Raw genomic sequence first — 21062 nt, 5'->3', positions numbered from 1 at the left:
ATGCAAGATAAATCACTAGACTGAAGCACTGAAATGTAACTGAGTAAAAATAAATTCATATAAATAGAATGTGGAGTGTATCTGGCCATAAAGTATTAATACTGCTGCTGTATATCAGTTTCATATTAAGAGCTGCCTAAGTAAAATTATATGAAAAAAATTTCAGTATTTTTGAATCAACATTTAATTACAAACTATGTGGATGTTGGGGCTTTTATTTATTTATTTATTTATAGGTTTGGCAAACTACAACAAAATGGAACAGAAAAAGATAGTTCTGTAGAATGAGAGAAAGGCTCAAACCTTTCCAAATGTCCCATAGAATAATAGGGCTGTTTTCAGTGAGTGTTTCCAAAACAAAACCAGTTCCTTTGTCACTCTGTAGCTGGCTTGTAATACAGTCTATTAAGAGGCACTGATAATCTTTACATGACTCACTTGTGCTTTCCTGAAGATATTACAAGATCATGTTGCCAGTGGCCTTCCCATACTGCCTTGCCACTGCTTGCTTACCATGATTCTTCTTGATCTCTCAAAACTAATAAAACTAATAACACGCTTTATGGACTTTTCTGTACTTCTTATTTGTAATGACGTATCAATGTGCTGCCTTTTGGGTAACCTGTTTCCTTTTCCTCTTGTGGTTGCTGGCCTTTACCATTACTGGTTTTGTGTTAATGTTAACTAAACTATCTTTCTACCTCACTTTGCTTACTTTAAGAAGTAAGTAAAATGGCAAATCTTGGAACACTTAACTGAGACCAGAGAAGAAAATGTTTTTCAGTAGGGCTTTGATGACTTAACTTTCATCTTTGGAATGACACCTGTATCTCCATTCAGTTTGAAATAATTTTCTGAGAATTCTTCATAGCTCATTATGTGTCCCACATGTTTTCTTACTGTATGTTCTGATAGATGAGACCAGAGACCTTAACCCTTATTTACAGTTTTCACACTAATATTAGGACATAGAACGCTAAAATGTATGGTAAGATATTTATTTCAAATTATTGCAGCATGTCGGAACCATGTCAGGTTTTTTTCCCATGCTTTTTATCAGCTGTATGACACCACAGTAAAGGGGAACAACTGAGATAGGAAAAGCAACACAAAACCAAAATTGCAATGCTCATAAGCCTTAAGTGGGAATTTACTGCTTTAACAAGTATAGGCACACCTTCTGCTTGTAGATTTTCAAAAACCTATCCCTGCATTAAGATGTTACTCAAGGGTTGGTTTTTTAATTATTTTTTTTTAATTATTTTTTTTAATGTTGTACCTTACTATCTAATTTTGAAACCTGAGATGTCAATCTGCTGCTTACAACTGGCTGGTGAAGTCAGGGGATTCTGTTTTTTGTATTGCTTCCATGATAAAATAGATGTAAAATGTATCCCAAAAGATTCAACTTAGAGTTTAAGAGGAAAAAAAGCAGAGTGAATCCTGAAAAGAATGCAGAGCAGCCTTTCCAGATGATGTTTCGAGAATGACGTAGACAAAAGTACAGACATTGTTGATTCTTCTTTGAGACAGAACAGAGGGTTTTTTCAATCCTATTTTTCAAAGGGTTTGTTTTTCTACAATCTTGTTTTCAATCTTCTATCTAAAGTTTTTCCCTGCATGGTTCTCTGCCTCATATTTTGCCCATCCTGGTATTAAATGGCAAGTTCTCTAGAATAAGACACCAATATGTAATCGGCTGTTGTGTGACATAATGATACATAATGCATTTGTAATGGCTTGTGGGGCTCCTGAGTGGCTCTTTGTCTCTTTGACAGGTACCATCCACCTCCGCATTCCTGAGTCCTCACCAGTTGGAACAGCCATTGGCAGCGTCAAAGCCACAGATGCAGACACTGGAAAAAATGCAGAAGTAGAGTACAGAATTATAGATGGTGATGGGACAGATATGTTTGATATTGTGACACAGAAGGACACACAAGAAGGCATCATAACTGTGCGAAAGGTGTCTATTAACAACATTCACAAAACAATTTTTGTGTCAGTGTTATGCCACAGATGTTCATTGGAAAAAGGTGCTTAGATCATGTGATGACATGTTCTAACTGCTTAACACTTGCAAGCAATCTCCATCAGTGACTGAACATTACTATTTTCTTTTAAGATGAATGGGAAATAGCAGGCAATAAAAATATCTGAGACACAACATAGGTTTAAAGCATTATTGCTATTGAAATATGTAAAAAATGGACTATCCCCAATGTATTAGTATTAATTATCTCTGGGATTTCAAATACAAACTTCTTTAGTATTCATGTAACCTATTTTCTTCAGCAAGTAATATGCAGTTAACTCAACAGTAAGAATCATTTATCTAGGAGATTCTCAGCAACTTCGGTGAACAGTGTATGTCAGAACACAAACACAGCCACAGGAACTGAGCTATATTATTTTGTTGCTCTTTCCAACACATTGGGTAAAGCATAAAAAATTTCCAAGTTATACCACAGCAGCTCCAAAAACATCACCGATAAATGCCAATGAACAAGATCTCATTTTGTCATTAGCAATCTGACACATTTTTCAATTTCCAGGATGCTTTCTCAGATTGATAAATAAGTAGAGTATTTGGATAGCACAGATAACAGCATTAACAAGCAAGGAAGAAGATATGCTCAGTTTGTTAATTATTTTTTTAATTATTATTTAAGCATGTTGATTGTTATTCCTGTTTTCAGTGGTGAATAAGTACAAATAGCTGGTATTCGTTTATTAAGCCTTTAAGTTATTAAGTGTGAATTTAATACCTGTTGCAAAAGAACCTTTTCTATATAAGTTTTTCTCTACAAGTTTTCACAAAATAATTGATTTCCCGCAATTTCATATATTTGGGCATGTTTTGCAATGTAGTCTGAAGAGATGTCCAAAGTGGATGTGAATGTAGCAGTAGCAAGTTAACTACATCTGCATGGTGCACTTTCAGGCAAATTAAACCAGCTAATTAAAATAAAGCAGGACTAACATGGTTTCTTTGCTTCTAGGCTTGAAGCCAAAATCCCTTAACAGCAGAATGCTGCAACTTACAGACAAACCAGTAGTCTCAGATCTACCTTAAATAGCAGCATTGTACTGCATTTCTCCATTATATTCATAGTTATTCTCCCTTCTGCTCTTAACTACTTTTTAAAAACAAGTTTGGGGCAGTGGGAAAGCTCATTCTTCCACTAGACTACATCACTTTGCTCTTAAATAGGTTATTTAACTTTCTTGGCTGTCACTCTGACATCTGTCATGAACATTAATTTGTATTTAAATGCAGTTAGGCAGAAAAACAAGTCTCCTGCTGCCCATTTTCATGAATGAAAACTACCAGTTTGATATGTCCCTGAGATTTTGGGGGAGTTAATGAAGTTGTCTTTGTGTCAGAAAGGTAAATTCTCAGCTTGCTCATTTTCTGTGTCATTATTTAGCTAACATTTTTCATTTACAACAGAAAAATTTTAAAGTAGTATAGGTTCTCTTATATCCGAAATGGCTTCTATTATAAACCTCAACCTGTCCTCCTTTCATTTTAAACAGAACTCCTAATGAAAATATCAAGTCTATTTTGGAGAAAGAGAGAGAAAAAAAAAACAAACCAAAAAACACCACCAAAAACACACACCGAAACCTCTGATGTTTGATTCAGTAAATTAGAGGAAGGGGAACAAGGTTAAGCTCTTATTGTTTCTCTAGATATAGAGAACATCAACACACAACCCCTCCTTAAAAGAAACCTAAAACATTCTTGTTATTTAAACCCAGATACGAGTGTTTGACAATAAGGATAGTGGAGCCATTCTGAGTATCCAAGTGTTTATAGTATTTCCTGAGAAATATTAGTATTAAGTACCTTATTCTGAAAAGGCGGTATTTCAAGTCTGTATTTTAAGTACTTTTGATTATTATATGTTTGTTTCAAATACCTTTTGAGGTGAAACATCTTAAAAATTCACTAAAAAATTGGTAAATTTGCACTGAAAATCTTCTTGTCATTAGTGCTATGATAATTGTAATAATATTTAGGAAGAGAAATTTCCTCTAAAAACAAAGGAAATTTCTCACTAGTTAGCGTAGTCCCTATGCCGTGTAAGATTTTAACTCTATTAGAGTTCCACCAACCCAGGGCATGATCTGACAATGCTTTAGTCCTCTCTTTTCCATAATGTATATAGGTCAATATCTATAAATATGTAATGTAATTTAATAACTTTATCATCACATTCATTTTTAGCCACTGGACTATGAGACGAGACGACTTTATACCTTGAAAGTAGAAGCTGAGAATACACATGTGGATCCACGCTTCTATTATCTTGGGCCTTTCAAAGATACAACTATTGTAAAAATCTCTATAGAAGATGTAGATGAACCTCCTGTCTTCAGTAGATCTTCTTACCTTTTTGAGGTGCATGAAGATATTGAGTTGGGAACAATAATAGGAACGGTAATGGCACGGGATCCTGATTCGGCCTCAAGTCCGATAAGGTGATATTCCAGGCTCTGTAAACAGACAATTTGCTGAAGAAATTAAGATAAGTAGTAATACAAAATGAATTTTCATGTACACGTTATGCACAGGAATAAGATGTTAATGTTTTTTGCTGTTATTTATTAGTGTCCAAGAGACAGACAGAATTGAGAATGGTGCAATCTGTAGGCCTCAAAACTCCTCAGGGAATAGGCATTCATTTCCACACAAGAGCCATAAGAAATGTTTTCTAAGACTTCAAATCTCAGAAAACTTCTAAAATTACACATTAATTTCAAGTAGGATCATCAGGGCTCCTTCTTGCTTCACGCTGAAATGTGCCAAACTGGTCTATAGCCCTGAAAGGCTACAAGAGCTTTCTAATACTTCCTGTGGTCAATCTTAGTGCTGATCTCATCCACTCAGATTGGTGCATTCTGCTTTGTAGGCTTGCCAGAGTGATTGATGTACAGGGAAAAAATGTCTTTGTGTGTACTCAAATACCACAGGAAATTAAACACTGAAAGATTAATATCAGTGTATGTATACTGTGTATACTGCCAGATGCTACATGCTACATCAAATCCAGCTGAAAGTAGTAAACTATATTTTGGTCTGGGTTTTTTTGTTTGTTTTTCTATAATGCATACAGTCTGAGAAACAGGCCAAGTTGGATTTGTGTTGTCTGAAATACTGAACAAAGTACAAAAATTGCATTCTGGCAAAGAACCTTATTTATTGATTTGGAAGTCAATTGCCACTTCTTAATGAGGCCCAGGTGGTAAAACTGGATTAAGAAATTAAACTGAATCTAATTTTCTCCTGTGGTGATTCATGTGTATGGAAAAGATAGGAGATAACACCAAGACTCTAGAATTTAAGAATCTATAAATAACTTATCATTACATCTTTATCTATTCTAATTGCATGAGACAACTGACAGTTTTAGTAGTTATATCTTCTTACCCATGTCTGGAAAAAGAACAAATTTGAAACTTTCACTAATTTTGTTTCTGATCCAATTTCACAAATTGAAGAACTGTGGCAGATATTTCCCTCATCACTACTATTTAGCGAGTAGCAACCTAAATATTATTTTATATAATTTCTCTATGTTCGGTTGATGTTTATTTCATTGTCTCATAGAAAATAATTTAGAAAATACAAATGGAACAATCCAGTAGTAATAAGGACAAAGAAGTTTCTAAAATTTAAAAGGGACATTTGAACCTAAAATTTAGTTGCCTTGATCGAAAAGATTAAAGTTATATGTGATAATGCTCTTCATAGTACACTGATTTCTTTTAGCTTTCATTTAATGCTCTCTATTGAAGACAAGAACTTTTAAACATTTTGCATAGCATAGATTGAATTCTCTTCAGTATTTGTTCTATTCCACTGCTTCCAAAGAAATCTTGTATGTTTATTCACATAGTAATTACCACATATAAGTTTTTACAAGCTTTTACTTGTTAGAGTATCAATATTAAATACAAATCACTGTTTATGCCAGAAGTAAACAAATACCATTTAAATTAAAATATTTTGAAAGCTCTCATATTTTGAAATTAGGTCACTTTGCATAATACTTTAATAATGCTATTAAAAAAACTAATTACAGCTTGAGGTTGTAGACTTATCTTTCTTTTTCTTCTGATTAGCCATTTATTTTCAAAAATTGTTTTTTGTTTATTGAAATTCTATATAAGTTAGGCTTCCTATGAATTGAGTGCCAATAGCTTCCTGTTGCATTAATTTCTTTCTGTTCAGTGAATATGGAACTTTTCCTAATATTCAATCTAAACCTACTCTGGTGCAACTTGAGGCCATTTTCTCTTGTCCTATCACTTGTCACTTGGGAGGAGACCAACCCCCACCTCTCTGCAACTGCCTTTCATGTAGTTGTGGAAAGCAGTAGTATCTCCCCTGAGCCTCCTTCAGGTTAAGAAACCCCAGTTCCCTCAGCTGCTCCTCACAGGACTTCTTCTCTAGACGCTTCGTCAGCTTTGTTGCCCTTCTCTGGGCACACTCCAGGACCTCAATGTCTTTCTTGTAGTCAGGGGCTCAAAACAGAATACAGTATTCAAAGTGCAGCCTCACCAGTGCTGAGTATATTAGTATCTCCCCTGAGCCTCCTTCAGGTTAAGAAACCCCAGTTCCCTCAGCTGCTCCTCACAGGACTTCTTCTCTAGACGCTTCGTCAGCTTTGTTGCCCTTCTCTGGGCACACTCCAGGACCTCAATGTCTTTCTTGTAGTCAGGGGCTCAAAACAGAATACAGTATTCAAAGTGCAGCCTCACCAGTGCTGAGTATATGGGAATGATCACTTCCCTAGTCCTGCTGGCCACACTGTTTCTGATGCAAACCATGGTGCCATTGGCTTTCTTGGCCACCTGGGCACACTGCTGGCTCATGTTCAGCCAGCTGTCAACCAATATCCCCAGGTTCTGTTCTGCCAGACAGCTTCCCAGCCACTATTCCCCAAGCCTGTAACCTTGCACGGGGTCATTGAAACCCAAATGTAGAACTTGGCAATTGGCTTTGCTGAACCTTATGTAATTTGCCTTCCCCCAACAATCCAGCCTGTCCTGATCCCTCTGCAGAGCCCTTCTACCTTCAGGCAGATCAATAGTCCTGCCCAACTTGGTGTTGCATACAGACTTATGGAGGGTACACTCGAACCCCTCTTCCAGATCATTGATAAAGATATTGAAGAGAACTGGCCCCACTACTGAGCCTTGGGCAACACCACTTGTGACTGGTCACCAAATGGTTTTAAGTGTGTTCACCAACACTCTTAGAGCCTGGCCATCGAGCCAGGTGTTACCCAACAGAGAATACACCCATCCACACCATGAGCAGCCAGTTTCTTCAGGAGAATACTGTGGGAAATAGTGTCAAAGACTTTACTAAAGTCTAGATAGGAAACACTCACATCCTTTCCCTCAGCCACTAAGCATGTCATCCTGTCATAGAAGGAGATCAGGTTAGTCAAGAAGGACCTGCCTTTCATAAACCCATGCTGACTGGGCCTGACCATCTGGTTGTCTTTTATCAAATCACTTCACACAGAGGTCTTACAATTTGGCTGTAATTTGGAATATGCATCCACCAGAAACCCACAAGGCCTTGGAAAGCCTGTGTTTCCTTTTGGTCATTGGTGGGGACATCGTTGTTATTTTCTTGATCACATGCATTTGGACCTGGTGACATCAATCTTGCCATTTTGCTCCTAGGAACTGGATCTCTGGTGCACATCCCTTCACCTTATTTTGCTTTATGGCAAAAGCGTCTTTCAAAAGAATTTGGATGATCTTCTCTTTCTAAATAAATTCATCTGCTGCGTCGCCCCATATGATAATGTCATGAATGTATTGCAGATGTTCTGGAGCTGAAACCTCTTCCAGTGCAGTCTGGATCAGTCCATGGCACATGTTTGGACTGTTCTTCCACCCCTTGGGCAATCTATTCCATGTGTATTGGATGCCCCTCCAGGTGAAAGCAAACTGTGGCCTGCACTCTGCTGCCAGAGGAATGGAGAAAAAAGGATTAGCAATGCTGGTCGTGGCGTACCACTTGGCTGCCTTTGACTCCAGTTCGTACTGGAGTTCCAGCTTGTCCGGCACGGCAGCAGTAAGTGGTGGTGTGACTTCATTCAGGCCACGGTAGTCCACTGTCAACTTCTATTCCCCATTAGACTTACGCACTGGATAGATGGGGCCGTTAAAGGGTGAGCATGTTTTGCTGATCACTCCTTGGCCCTCCAGTTGACAAATCAGCTTCTGGATGGGAAGTAAAGAGTCTCGGTTAGTGTGATACTGTCACCGGTGCACTGTTGTGGTAGCAATTGGCACCTGTTGGTCTGCAACCTTTAGCAGTCCCACAACAGAAGGGTCCTGTGAGAGACCAGGCAAGACAGTCAGCTGCTCAATTTCTTCAGTCTCTATAGCAGCTATCTCAAAAGCCTACCAGTACCCTTTCAGGTCCCTCAAGTACCCTCTCTTGAGATGGTCTATGCCAAGGATGGACAGGGCATCTGAGCCAGTCACAATGGGATGTTTTCTCCACATCATCCCAGTCAGGCTTATTTCAGACTCCAGCACAGTCAACTGTTGAGAGTCCCCAGGCACATCAGAAATACTGATTGGCTGTACTCCCCTACATCTTGATGGCATGAAGTTACAATGTGCACCTGTGTCTACTAGAGCTCTGTACTCCTGCAGCTCTGATGTGCCAAGCCATCGAATCCACGGAGTACAGTAAACACGGTTGTCCCTTTCCTCCACCTGGCTGGAGGCAGGGCCCCTCTAATACATGCCTCACTCATGTCCTGGAGGAAAGGATTATTGGCCATGTCAGATTATTCATCATGTTTAGATTCAGGAGCAGCAACTTTTCTGGCACTAGTAGAATGTTTTCCTTTCAATTCACTTACTCATTCCTCCAGGAGAGAAGTAGGTTTTCCATCCCACCTACTCATGTCCTCTCTATGGTCTCTCAGGTAAACCACAGCGTACCCCATGAGAGATACGTTTTGCATTCCCTTCTTGGCTGAGCGGAACATTTGCTTTTGATAGTGGAGACACTGGCCCATGGAGGTGGGGAGCAGAACATCTCCTCTCGGAGTTCCTTAAACTCTTGAGACAGTCTCTCCTCAGCTGAGACACAGGCATGTATGGGGGAGGAGACACTTTCCTCATATTCTTGGGATCAGCGAATCATCTTCAGCTGGAGCCTTATCCTCTCTCCAAGTTATTACTAGGAATACTCTAGAGTATGAGGGTGGTGCACTCCACATTAACTTCTGCCACATGGGTCTAGTGCAGTAAACGTCATCTGGGTCAGTAGATGCTCATGGGTTTTTTGGGTCCCAGTAAGTGATCTCCAGCACCACTAGTTCTCTTAGGTACTGGATGCCTTTCTCCATGATGGTCCATCTGCGTAGCTGTTGTGCACACTTTCTCTAAAAGGGTACTTCTTCACACTGGTCAGGAGTCTTTTCCAGAGGCTGATGTTTTGTGGTCTATGTCCAGTTGCTTTATCGTGCCCCCTTCTCTGGCAAGAGACTCCAGCTGTTTAGCCTCTCCCCCTCTAGCTCCATACTACTGGCCCCATTATCCCAGCAGCGGAGCACCCAGGTCATGATATGTTCATCTGCGCAGCGGCTGAAGTCTCCATGGATGTCCCGTAGCTCCCTTCGGGATAAAGACAGTGGTCACAATGACTTCATCCTCCATCTCTGACTCTTGAGACGGCTCTGCTCTCATCTCCTTATTATTTGTTTCTGTCACCCAGGATGGCCCTGATACCTCATCGTCCTCGACTATGCAGACTGATTTATGTGTGTGTTTCTTTTTTCTGAACTGGGGACACTGACAGTGGTTAACCCTGGCAATAGCACACAAAAGATTGAGGAAGTGAAGCCACTGTAGGAGGTGGACTGATTGCAGTGGAAGACAGGCTGGCCGCAGTGGGAGGTGGTGACACTGATGCAGGCATGGTGGATGGTGTCGCATGCTCTGGGGCCGACGTAGGCATTGTTGAAGCTGTGGTTGCAGCCGCGCAGGCTTGGGTTTCCAGCTCGCTCCCTGCGTAGGTCTGTGTGCCCCCTTGAGCATTAAAATGGCTCAAGTACCTGAACAAATCCTGGGTTTTCCCTGGGCACTGATAGTGAGTGGGGCAGAGTACCCAAAGATTTCCTTAACTTTAGCAAAAGCCACTAGAACATTTACTAGAAATCTGATCCCTAGACACAGGTCACCCCAACCCCATGAAAAAAAATTAAAGACCTTAAAGATCATCTAGTTCCAACACCCCTGCCATGGGCAGGGACACCTTCCACTAGACCAGGTTGCTCAAAGCCATATCCAGCCTGGCCTTGAAGACATCCAGGGATGGGGCATCCACAACATCTCTGGGCAACCTGTTCCAGTGCCTCCCCACCCTCTCTGTGAAGAATTTCTTCCTGACATCTAATCTACACCTCCCTGATTTCAATTTGTACCCACTACCCCTTGTCCTATCACTACAGGCTCTTGTAAAAAGTCTGCTCCCAGTACCCTTGTAGGCCCCCTTCAGATACTGGAAAGCTGCAATGAGGTCTCCTCGGAGCCTCCTCTTCTCCAGGCTGAACAAGCCCAATTCTTGCAGCCTTTCATCATAGGAGAGGTGCTCCAGCCCTCTGATCATCTTCGTGGCCTTCCTCTGGACTTGCTCCAAGTGGTCAATATCCTTCTGATATTGAGGGCTCCACAGACTCTTACTGAAAGGGTAACTGTGGATAGTACTCTGTTCTCTTGACAGTTGTGGCTCCCTCTCGATAACGTCTCAGATCTTGGCTCCCAGGAGGCAGTATACCTCTTGTGACTCCCTGTCAGGTTGGCAGAGGGGCAGGGATTCACCCAGCATGAGCACTCACTTTCTTTTTATGGTACCTACTGCATGCTGCTGACACAGTTTCCCCTTGCAGACCTTACTCGTGGGTGTCTATAGTTGTTAATGCTTCATATCTATTATTGGTTGTGATAGAGGAATGAGAAGACTGAGCAGAATCTTGCTTTTGTTGGCCACCAGGGTCCAATGGGCCTCATTCTCAGGGGTGTCTGCTACAGGAGCATGATCATGAAGTCACTCTATCTCCATCTCAGCTCCTCTAATACTGCTCAGCCTTTTAACTGTTTTCTGCGGCTCAGCTGTCTGACATAACACATCATCAACCTGTGCACACCTTGTGCAGGTACCAACATTTTCACCAAGAGAAGGGTCTGGGCATTCACTCCATCCTACCACCTGTACTAAAGTCTCCTTTCTTACCAGTTCCATCTGGGTGAATGTGTCTAATATCCCATGGGCTTTCTGCATAGGGATACCAGGTTTGGCTCCGAGTCCAGTGCCCACCATTTTGCAGACACCTAGAGCACTTCCTTGGGCTGTAGACCTACAAGCGGGTTGCCAGGACCTGTCTGCATGCCCTACCTACACGAACTGACACAAACTGCTCTGTCATGCCCTTTCTGATGCACCACGCTCTGTTTGACTGTCCTGTTTGCAGTACTCCCGGTCACTGGTGCTCCCCCAGCCCCATTTAAATCTACCGTGATGACACCAGATTCACAGCCAAGTATTATTCTGCTGATTAATTTTTGGCTATTCTAATTTCCTTTTGTTTTGTTTCTGTATTCATTTGGTGTCAGATTGTTTGTTGGGGTTTTGTTTGTTCATTCTACATATTTAAGCTTTGTGTGTGGTGGAGTGAGCAAACAAAACATCATAGACATTATTTTCATGTTACAGAATTTTTGCATTTGGCTCAATTTAGTTAAGTCCTATAATTAAAAAAATACACTTGATGAACTGTTTAGATCATTCATAGAATTTCATAGAAACATGAGCAATTGTTGTTACTACACTGTACAAGTGTAGTAGCAGTCTTTTTTTTTAAATTTGGCCCAATTCTGACAGGTAGTTATGCAAGTGTTCTGTACTTCAAAATCCTACTTTTAATTACGCATTAAAAGTTCATTTCTAACTTTGAAAACAGTGTTAAATATGAGAAAAATGGGAAAAAGAGCAATTTTCTGATTGTAGTTTTACATTCTGCTATATTCTATTAGTAGACAATATGCCTGCAGAAGTATAGCAACTATAGAAATATATATAGCATATAACATCAGTATGTTCATGAAAGTGAAAGTTCTGCACGTGAATTTGTTTTTATAGTGACTTTTTTTTTTTAAGTTGATCTCTAGTAAATGAATATTTCCTAAAGTGTTGAAGCTGTGCTTATAATTACATTTTTGGTAGGCTCGTAAGTCCACTTTCAGTTTGTCTGAAGGTACAGTACATAAAGGCAATTTTCCTTTCAGGTTTAAATAAAATTTTTAATTATTATATTGAAATTCTGACTTCCTTTTAAGATTCCCATGTATGTCTATACAATCGCAGATGATCGAGTATTACACTATTTTATCATACTTACGAAGTTCTTGCAATTTTTATTTTTTATGCTATGGAACTAATCTTGAGAATTTTCATAATAATTTATAGAAACTGAATATATGTCTTCTCAAAACTAAGCTTTGTAATGTAATATATAGAAACTGAAAAATATATTGCCTTGTGAAACGTATTTTCTTATATTTTCTATGATTTTGACAATACTTTTTCTTTTATCTTATTTAGGTTTTCTCTGGATCGTCACACTGACCTTGACAGGATATTTAATATTTATTCTGGAAACGGGTCTATCTATACTTCTAAGCCACTTGATCGTGAGATATCACAATGGCACAATCTTAGCGTTATAGCAGCTGAGATGAGTAAGCCAATTTGGCCTTTTTTTCCTCTCAGTTTTCCTTAGCCTGCAAAGTTACAGCTGTAACTTTGAGAAAAAACCCTCTCTTCCTTCCCCCCACCCCCTTCTATTACCTATTCTAGGAAAGTAAACTGGGGGTAGCTAACAGCAGCTCTCTCCTCATTGCTTTTTTTTTTCCACCTACTTCCACTACTGACCTTTAATGTCTAAGCTGCTTCTGAAATTTTACCCAATTAAATAATAATACTGCTTTCTTTTTTTCTTTAAGGACAATGACATGATTTTGTTGTTAAAGCAGCAGTGTTCAGGATGGTAATCTATGGTTGTCTCTACTGTTTTCTTTTTTTCCTTAGAAAGAATTTCATTATCTCTTCCTATGGTAACTACCCCTACAGCTCTTGGAATCAATGTATTTCTAAGTCAGGTTCAATTTGATCCCTAAGATGTAGCATTTCTTGGACTATTTAAATCATCTCTCTGTAGATATTTTCATGTTTAAAGTACAAAGACAAGAGAAAAAAAATGTTCTTAAACCTCCTACATTGTTGAAATTAACTCTAAACAAATGACAAAGTTTTCTAAGGGACAAAGGTCTGATCTTAGAAATCAGCTTGTGAGGATCACTTACTTTCAAAGACTGGTTTTTTAGGCATAATCCTATATCAGTCAAAAAAAAAAAATTGCTGATCAACAATGAAACATAGCTGGCAAGAACTACACTACAGAGAACTAAATGGAATATCATATCCAGCCGATTAATGGTTCTTAGCCTGTCTATCCCCATTTCTGTAGTCCAGAGCAATTGAACAAATGTGCTAGCTGTACTTTTTTTTTTTCCTCTTGAAATGCATGGTCCTAAAATTACGAACTTTCACCATGCTGTCCAATGTTGTAAGAATACTTTTGAGAAGTATTTATATAATAAAAAGATTTAGTATCTTTTCATGCTTATATCACAGTTAACATGATATAAAATGAGTAAGCTCATTTACTCATCTGGATACTTGGGGCAAATTTACATTCTGGACCAAACTGAAGTAGCCAGCATTCTCCAAAGAGATACATTCGTTATGGAGAATAAAATGAAGGAAGAGATGTAGGTCATTAAATCTTTAAAAATACTACCTGTGAAGCATGATGCAATGGGAACGCAGTATTAATAAGTCATTTGGAATGTTCCAAAAAGGCAAAAATCTATGAAAACCAGTGCCCTAAAACTGCCATTTTAAACAACTTAGGATATCAAATAGATCCACACCCACACTCTTCAGTAAAGTTATTATTAATAACAAATGGACTTATGTCAGATATCACTAAATTTTTAAGGTTTAATTTGAAGCAGCTTAATAGGGAAAAAAAATTAAAATCAGTAAATTTGAATAATTTCTATTGTTAGTTATCTCATTCCATTAAAGCTGCAAAACCAAATATTTAGGTAACAGCCAGTAGAATTCCAAGAAGTGGCTGCACTTCTTTAGTCACAGGCATTATTTCAGATTCTTGGTTTGACAACTAGGTCAACATTTGGGAACAGGGATACTTGTATTCCTCAATACATTATAAAAATAACTGATACCAATAAGAAGGCAGTCTAAATAATTTCATTGGCTTTGTTGGAATTTCTCCCTGTTTATTAAGGTACAAGAAAGGAAAGTCAGACTTGAAGAATTTTCAAAACATGTATGCACAAAACCAATAATGTCTATTCTGTGTACAATAAAACAGATAAGAATTTTAAAATTTAAAAATCAAAACCTTACAGAGGAATAATACTGAGCCAAACAAATTATTAAATTTGTCATTATAGTAATGGGCACACTTTTTATATACTGTATTGGCACAAAGTTGTATTCCCTATTTTCATGTAGAAGCTTAATTTCTCAGTGGATTACAATACCTTAATTGTTTTTTTTACTCTAAACAAAAAAATTCCTTATTTTTCAGGAGGCCTGATTCTTACCTGTTGTCAGTTTGTACGCTAGATTTTGACCAATATAGTATCTAATCTTGCATGTGAATTTCTCCTGGAATTTTGAAGAAAACAGAAAACTTGTAGTAGGGAAATAAACTCATTCTTCTCTATTCTCCTGTCAGACAACCCCAAAGATACTACTCGTGTTCCTGTCTACGTAAGAATTTTGGATGTTAATGACAATGCCCCACAGTTTGCTGTATTCTACGACACTTTTGTCTGTGAAAATGCAAGAGCTGGACAGGTATGCCTTTGATAAATGGTACTCACTATTCAGTTTTGCTATGACAATGAATTTTAGATCATTCTTGCCTGTGGTTTGGAAGAAATCATGTCCAAAATAGTTTTTGAAATGTTAAAAATTAAAGCACCTCTATAGGTGAGGCTTAGAGTGAAATATCAATATATTACAACAGCATCAGTGTGTGAATTACCACTTTTCTTTACCTAATTTTGTAACACTGTTAAATCCTGACTAGATACATCCAAGATAAATGGTCATAATTAGTTTTGCCATTATGTTCACAAAGTGAAATATTATCTGTAACTACTAAAAATTTGATCTATATTTTCAGTAGCTCTCAAATAGCAAAATTCACTTGTATTTCAATTCATGGTAATGGTGATTACAGTGATCTACATTGGTTACTTTTTTTTTTTTTTACTATTTTTAGACATTTATTATTAAACAAAAAAAATATGAAAATACAATACATGCATTTTTTGAACTGGTAACATAATATTCTGTTTTGTCTCTTAGAGGCTACTGAATGTGTACTTCAATTTAAGTGACATGACTACACTGCCAAATATCTAGTTACTAATAGGAAGCTGCTTATTAGAATTGTTAAAAAAACTGTTTTACTGTTACAACACAACATGTCCCAGAGCACAGTCAGTCAATAATTAAACTTTTTACAGTAGTAGCAGTAGTACCTGAGTGCAATAATTTTAGCTTCTTTGAACAGAATGTGGGGGAAGTGCCAGCTTCTCTTACCTCTTTGAGTCCTATAGGTATGGCATTCCACTTGTATTACAAATTTCACATTTAGGTTGCCATTCTTCTTTCTAAAGTAACATTAATTTGAAATTAGAACAGAGGATGTAAGGCCCAAATTTATAATGTATAAAATATCTAAAGGTACTGAGGCAGGGCATTTGTCTGCTAAGACAGTTATAATAGAATCCAAGCTGTTAGATAAATAGTAATCACTGGCTAAGCATCTAGAATTTTTGACAGTTAAAGTGTCTTCTATAAATGTTAATATAATATTTTAATAATTTTCAAGATGAAATATGGATTAAGAATTGGAAAAATAGCGCACTCAATTTTCCTCTTTTAGTTTCACAGAAAAAATTCTGGGTAAAAAATATATCTAAATGCATTGATCTACAAATTTTACTCATTTGACATTTTAGAATCTCTTCTGTCCAGGTTACTAACTATAGAGGTTACAGGAAATACTTAATAGAACAGTTACATTTTCATGTAAACATGTTTTGAGGATCTCTATTCTTCTATCTAGATTATTGAGGTCAGTATAAATTAAAAGTGAATATAAAATTATTTCTGCATTCCACTGTTTTTCTGTTTACATTTAGAAGAGGCTGTCAGTTAAAAAAATGAAAAAAAAGAAAATCCACACTATAAATTCCTGCCAAAGAAAAAGCTTTCTATAAAATAAGAGTACTTTTTATTAAATGTGATTTTTGTTATCTGAGTGACTCAAAGGGTCAGTGATTGGTTTCCTGCTTGCTATTACTGCTGATGTCAGAGCGTACAATGACCTTCCAAACAATGGGTATACCCTGTTCTAAAAGGTTCAATCTACAAACAGTCAGCACCTGTGGCAGAATGTCATTTTGATGGCAGTTGTTCTTTTGGCCACCCCAAAAAATAAGGAAAATCTTGGTGTGATGGCATAAAGGAGACACAGACGTTCATGTAAACTATACAAAGCTGACTCAGTAGAGTTGAGAGGAAGAAAGGAGCAAAATGCTCCAACAGCTGCAGCCCTGTACACGAAGGAGCTCAGCTGTCCTCCACCCCTAGGTGAAAAGATCCAGAAGGTGGGCATCTGAGAAGATGGATTCCCACTGGCTTTGTCACCTCACAGCTGCCACATCTGGCAGCCTAGCAGCCAGACTCTTAACATCCTCTAATGTCAAAGACAGTAACCAGTGTAGAAAGAAGAATTCAGTCCTAATTTAGAGAGATTTTACATGGAAGCTGAATATGTTTTTTCTACATCTTCACTTTCCCTATAATAATAGTCAGAAGAGAAGACCCTTTTCTCCCTTTGGAAATGATGTGCCAAAAAAACCCAGAAAAGATGGATTGACCTTGGACAACAGTCAGATACCCACCCAGCCATTCCTCCCTCCTCAACAGGACAGGGGGAGAAAATAAGATGGAAAAGAAAATGTGTTGAGCTAAAGACAAAGAGATCATTTACCAGTTGTTATCACTGGCAAAACAGACTCAAATGGGGAAAAATGAATCTAATTTACTGCCAATTAAAAACAGGGCAGTATGATGAAAAGAAAAAGATAAAAAAGACAAAAAAAGCCCCACACACCACCCAAACCCAAAAGAATTAAAACACCTTTCCTCCATTCCCCCTTCTTCCCTTCGTTCCTGACTCTATCTTCTCTCCTTCTGCTCCTTCCCCCTCACACTCTTCCCTGCTCCAGTGTGGATGTTCCCCAGGGTCTGCATTCCTTCAGGATAAACCTCTGGCAGCATGGGGTTCCCTTTCAGGGCTGCAAGGAAGTGCCTACCCCCACTGCCTACCCCACTGTCCCAGGGGACATTTGGAGCCCCTCCTGCTCTGCCCTTGGCACTGGTGGGGCTGTTTCTCACACCGTTCCTCTCAGCCCTGGCTGCCAAGCAGCGTTTTGCCCTTTTTGGCACAGGCTTTTCCCGAGGTACCTGCCTGTGGCTGAGGGGCTCAGCTCAGCTGTGCCCAGGGGTGGTTTCATTGGCTGGAGCCAGATGGAACTGGCTGTGTCCAGCATGGGGCACCCCCAGCCACCCTGCATAGTGCCTGCCCCTGCAGACCCCACTGCTGCCACCATCCCTGCCAGCACCTGGGCACCTGCACCAAACACACGTACCTTGTGATGTTTGAATGATAAACTGCTTTATTTCCCTGTGGCTATTCACCATCTTCTCCTGCGCTGGTCATTGTAATACATACATGCATGTGCATCTAGGGCGTTATATATGTAAAATTTAAAAATATTGAGTACCAAACATATCAACTCCCATACACATTTCATTAGCAGACCGTTATGAATACCCAATGGTGTTCTGGTCCTCCCAAAGATCATGTCCTTTCTGTGAAGGACCACCTGCCTAAGCCAGAGGTAGGAAGTAGGTAAACAGTATCATTCCCTACAGCTTTCAAAGCCCCAAAAGTATTGAGGAAAGTTATATTTCCATCTGTTTGGGTCTCCAGACATGCTTGATTCAATCCAGTTGCTATTAATCTTCTTTTTAACAAACCTATACATTCCCACTCTGCTTCCACATGTCCCAAAGTTACAGAAATCACTCCAGCTCATCATGGACTCTTTTCATGACATTTTAAAATGTGAATGATTTCTTCTTTTTTCTTTCCTATATGTTAATTCAGCAGAGATTAAATAAACACACTAGTTCTCTTGAACCAATTCTTTTTATGTTGCTTCTCTTCTTACCAACTCATTGACTCATATAAAAATTTTATCAGGGATGCTTTTCCCACCATAAGCTTGCTTAAACACGGCTTTTGGTATCTTTATATTTCAAGCAATTTCCTTATTATAGTCACTAGCTTTTTTGTTCTTAATTTTTTTTAATTAAATAGCTAAAAAATGTATCTATTGGAAAACAATTATTTGCACTTTCATTTTCTAGCATTACATTTTCCCCTCCTTTATTTTTAGGTAGTTTTAGAGAACTTCCTTACATCTTTTGATCCTGCAGTGTTATTTTATCTTTGCTTTTTACATCTTCCTTGTTTCGTTTGTTGTATTACAATCTGTGTTTCATTTACTTGAATATATTTTCTCTTCCTTTCCCATGTCTAATTTATTCTTATTTTAGTTTCTTCAGTATATTTCCATGGATTTTATATCTTTCAGTGTTTTTATCAGAATTTTATTGTTGCCTTACTTTTTCCAAAACCTCACAGTTTATTTTGTTTTACTCTGACAAGACAAAGTTTTTGTAATGCAAATCAATACAGCATTTCTAAATAGTTGTGGTTTTCTTTTCTTGATATCACATTGTATTTTCTTTTCTTTGCACAGAATTTAAAAGCAAATATATAGCTTGTTTTAGAAAAAATAACCATTTACTTAAATAGTGAATAAAACTCATGCTCAAAGAGGACCTACCAACCACAAAGGTGAATTGTGTAGGAATTAGCAGTCTACACAATAGACTTGTTTCTACTGTTATATAATCTTTTAGTGGCTAACAACCCTTTGATTACTTTTAGGCCCTTACTTTCCTGGCTGTTTTTAGAGTAACATCCATGGCTTCCTTGCAATTACGCCTTTGTGGCATTGCTAGCAAGGAGAAGCAACTTACTCTGTGTGCAATGGTGTACCTCATGGTTAACCGGTGTAAGAGAAAAAAAACACTATGAAATTATGTGTAAAACAGGTTATATCGCATTAATATAGTTATTGGTATCATCAGGAAATAGTATGCAAAACATGCAATATAATTATTTAACTTCGGGGGGGTTGTTGTGTGGGTTTGGTTTTGTTTGTTTGTTTTTTAATGTAAACCAAAAGCTCTCCCCTTCCCCTGTCTCATGAGATTCAAATAGAACAAAGGACTGAAACTAACTTATGTATTTGAACACATTGTCTGTAGCAATGGAATACTATTTAGGCTTTCTTCTGGTCAAAACTCCAACAATAAATAAGTTTGTGCAAGTATCATGTTCATACAGGTATATGTTACATCATGTTAAGAACCTCCTTAGATTATAACTATTTTGTGTCAAAGAGATTACAATATAGCTGTTGTAGTTGTAAAGGCTATAGAGAATAAATTTATGACAATAAATTTATTGGGAAATAAAAGTAGAGAAATAAATTTATAGGGAACTAAAAACTTTCCAGATTAGCATTTTTTAATAGTATTGATAACTTCTATATTTCTTCAGAAAAATAGCTATTTCCTGATAGTCTGTCACTTTCTTTCTTGAAGTCTAGGTTATTAAATCAGTTTCTCAGAGAAAGGCAGGGGGATAGTAGAAGTTAATCATATTACTTCCTCCTTCAAAGTGTCCCTTATAACTAAGCAGGATTTTCTAAGAAGACATAAGTACTTCTTTCCTTGATATCTACTGACTTTTTTTTAATTAAGTTTTTTAAAAAACATAGCACAAAATGGCATAGACAAATTTAAGAATCTGAGGATTAAAGCCTTTAATGATTCAGTATTATTCAGTTTTACTGAGATAAAATAAAAATGTAAAAGAGTAGCAGATATTCTTCATTACCATTGTCTATATTTACAATGTAACACTGAGTAGTAGATGACCTCTAAGGCAGAGTTTACTTTTCAGTTCCTCTTAATTGTAAGTTTATATCTGAAAGGCACTGAGAAAGAAAAAAAAAGCTGCTAACGTACATGTTGGTTACCAATAAAGAGGTATACCCAGTAAGAAATTTTTCTTTCTTCTTCAATTGGACATGCATATATTTATGAGACTCTAAATAGTTACCCTGACATCAATTACTGCCTAGAGCTTGAGAATGAAGCAAGCAATGTTTAAAAACTAGTATACTGAAGGCTTTATAGGTCCTTGAAGCTTCAAGAGTGAGCCCAGGTTTGGTAAAACACAGGTAGTATTGCAAGTGGCTGTCTAGCAACTACACAAAAGGGAAAGCTTGTGCAACACAGCTCCCATAGTTAGTTAAAATCTTAAATACTCCTATCAGTTTTGTGTCCGTAAACAACTCAGTAATAACCGGATAAAAATTGTAGAGTCATTGGATTTATGTGTCAGACTGTGGTACAGTCTACTTGAAGTGGTTAGATTTGTGAACATAATTAAAAATTTGAGCAAAGACCCACCTTTTTTTTTTTTATGAGATCCATAAGGTGACCAAAGATGGCTGAGACTGGAATGCTGAAGAAACAAGATATAGAGCAGCAAGCACAGTCCACTGAAAGTCCAGAAGATCATATAGTGTATAAGTATCAGGAAACACTTCCAGTCACATGTTAAAATTTCTTGTACTAAGGAACAAAAATAAGAGTCAAATACTGTTCTGGTTTAGCTCTGTTGGGCAATTAA

The 21062-nt window shown here is 37.9% G+C and overlaps 1 protein-coding gene across 1 annotated transcript; it reads left to right on the top strand.

The window, feature by feature from the left end:
• Positions 1-981: 981 nt before the first annotated feature.
• Positions 982-19371, top strand: LOC104508105 (cadherin-10-like; the record flags this gene model as incomplete). The annotated part of the gene is made up of 6 exons (XM_010149621.1): positions 982-988; positions 1779-1966; positions 4235-4488; positions 12653-12789; positions 14880-15001; positions 19245-19371. Coding segments are annotated over exons 1-6 (835 nt in total), but the record flags the coding sequence as incomplete, so codon positions are not given.
• Between the last annotated feature and the right edge of the window lie 1691 nt (positions 19372-21062).

The sequence above is a fragment of the Eurypyga helias genome, unplaced genomic scaffold, assembly GCF_000690775.1.
Source record: "Eurypyga helias isolate BGI_N326 unplaced genomic scaffold, ASM69077v1 scaffold274, whole genome shotgun sequence".
NCBI lineage: Eukaryota > Metazoa > Chordata > Aves > Eurypygiformes > Eurypygidae > Eurypyga > Eurypyga helias.
Note: the sequence above shows the minus strand (reverse complement) of the source record. Positions and strands in the feature narration are given on the sequence as shown.